General features: G+C 33.4%; 1 protein-coding gene across 1 annotated transcript; it reads right to left on the bottom strand.

Moving 5' to 3' along the window:
• Positions 1-233: 233 nt before the first annotated feature.
• LOC144560983 (putative calcium-binding protein CML31) lies at positions 234-1047 on the bottom strand. The gene has a single exon (XM_078310202.1). It carries the CDS (start codon positions 978-980, stop codon positions 354-356), a length of 627 nt encoding a protein of 208 aa, XP_078166328.1. The 5' UTR covers positions 981-1047; the 3' UTR covers positions 234-353.
• Between the last annotated feature and the right edge of the window lie 899 nt (positions 1048-1946).

Here is a 1946-nt window from a genome sequence, read left to right as displayed (position 1 = left end):
AAGTTATGTAATTACATTATAACCCAAAACCTTTTCATATTCAAAATATATAATAACGTAAATTGACTTATGAAGAAGAATAAATAAACAAATAATAAAAAATGGACAAAAGTTTAAGTAGACCAAAGATTAATTCCGTATAATTACATTTATTGTGTATGTCACAACGGATATATGTAAATAAATTAACATTTATTTTTAAATAACTCTATATATATATATATATATATATATAACAAATAAACAAACATTTTTTTTATAAAGATATGGTACACATGAATTAAAAAAATATTCCGAAATGTACAGAAATAAATTGGTATACGAAAGGAGGAGAAAATTCAAAATACATGTTTTCATCTTGAAGCAAGCATCATGGTCTGGAACTCATCAAATGAGAGAACACCATCACCGTTGAGATCGAACTGTCGAATCATTCTGCCACACTCCTCCACCGATCGGTCCTCTCCCAACCGCCCAAGCGTACGGCTCAAGCTGGTTGGCGTGATGCATCCCTCACCGTCCATTTCGTATACCTTGAATGCCTCTTTGATATCTCTTCCCTTGTCTCCCTCGTCTTCGTCCTCAACAAGCTTCACGAAATCATCGAATCCTAGTTGGCCATCCCCATCCGAGTCGATGAATTTTACAGCGGTCTCTGCTTCCTCATCCGACATCTCCTGCCCCAGCATTTGCATGCACCGCCGCAATTCGCTTGGAGAAATCTTTCCATCGCCATTCTCGTCAAAGTAGTTGAACACTCTTTGAATGTCTAATGATTTCGAGCATGATGATGACGATGACGACGATGATGATGATGGCGATTTTACTATCTTTATCTCATGTTTAGATTTATGTAATGATTGCGGCATCGGTCGGGAGATGAGGCAAGAGAGCCAATTGACGAGGAAGAAGAAGATCGGGACATGATTGTGGCCGGGTGCCGACAAGGCTCCATGAGAATTGGAGCTTGTTCCTTCCATTGCCAAATTAGGAGCGATATATACTAGAATTACACAAGCTCTAATTGCTTTTTTGTGGTGTCACACGATGGTACTTATTACATATGATACGCGGGAAATGTAGGAACAATCATAGGAGACTATAATGACTTGGGGACCCGCCACAAATTAATAACAATTTTTATTTACTTGACAAAATGGAACAATACTAATAAATGTCTTATTTTGTACGCATGCAATAAAAAAATTAATTGCGCGTGTGGACCTTGGAATGATCTCTGAAAAAGTCATATTTATATATTTACAAAATTTACCCTTTTTTCTTTTTTTAATTAAAGAAAATTACTCTTAAATACTACATTTAATTATATATATACATATATTAGGAGTAACTTAATCTATATATTTATAAGTAGCTAGCTTCCTGTAGTACCAAACTGTCAAATGTCAAAAAAATTATATGTATTAATAACTTAATTTATTGTTCTACATGATCATAAAAAATAATAGTATCACTTAATTATAATAATACAAAAATTAATTTCTAAATGATATTTAGCTATTATAAAACACATTATTAATTGATTCCACGTAAACTTTCATCCCAAAACCAACGAATTTTCGTGGAAATTTCGCTCAAGAAAATTTGTGATATTGCTTTTGTCACGTTTGTGATTTTCAATTTTCCATTTTTTTTTTCCTTACAGCGGCTAGCACACGGTAACGTCCAATCATACGACTGTATTATTTTGCAATTAATTAATAGACCGTTAATGCTTCCCAACGTTTTCAATTTTTTTTTTTTTTTTTTTCGAAAGAGAAACTAGTAGGAAAGTTCGTTCTAGGAAAAAGTACCAATTGTCCTTGACTGAGACAAGTTGGGAAACTGCAGTCTCCGTCATATTTTTTTCTTAGGAAGATTTGTTCGGTTGCGTTACTGTTTCACTGAATATTTTTTTTCACGGAAATAGTAAAAAGTAGTTCAAA

The sequence above is a fragment of the Carex rostrata genome, chromosome 10 (assembly GCF_964058835.1).
Source record: "Carex rostrata chromosome 10, lpCarRost1.2, whole genome shotgun sequence".
NCBI classification, from domain to species: domain Eukaryota; kingdom Viridiplantae; phylum Streptophyta; class Magnoliopsida; order Poales; family Cyperaceae; genus Carex; species Carex rostrata.
The sequence above is the reverse complement of the archived record's forward strand: the minus strand, read 5'-3'. Positions and strand labels throughout refer to the sequence as shown.

Bases quoted from the DNA above. Each gene is read 5' to 3' on its own strand.
- LOC144560983 (XM_078310202.1), bottom strand. From the start codon at position 980: ATGGAAGGAACAAGCTCCAATTCTCATGGAGCCTTGTCGGCACCCGGC.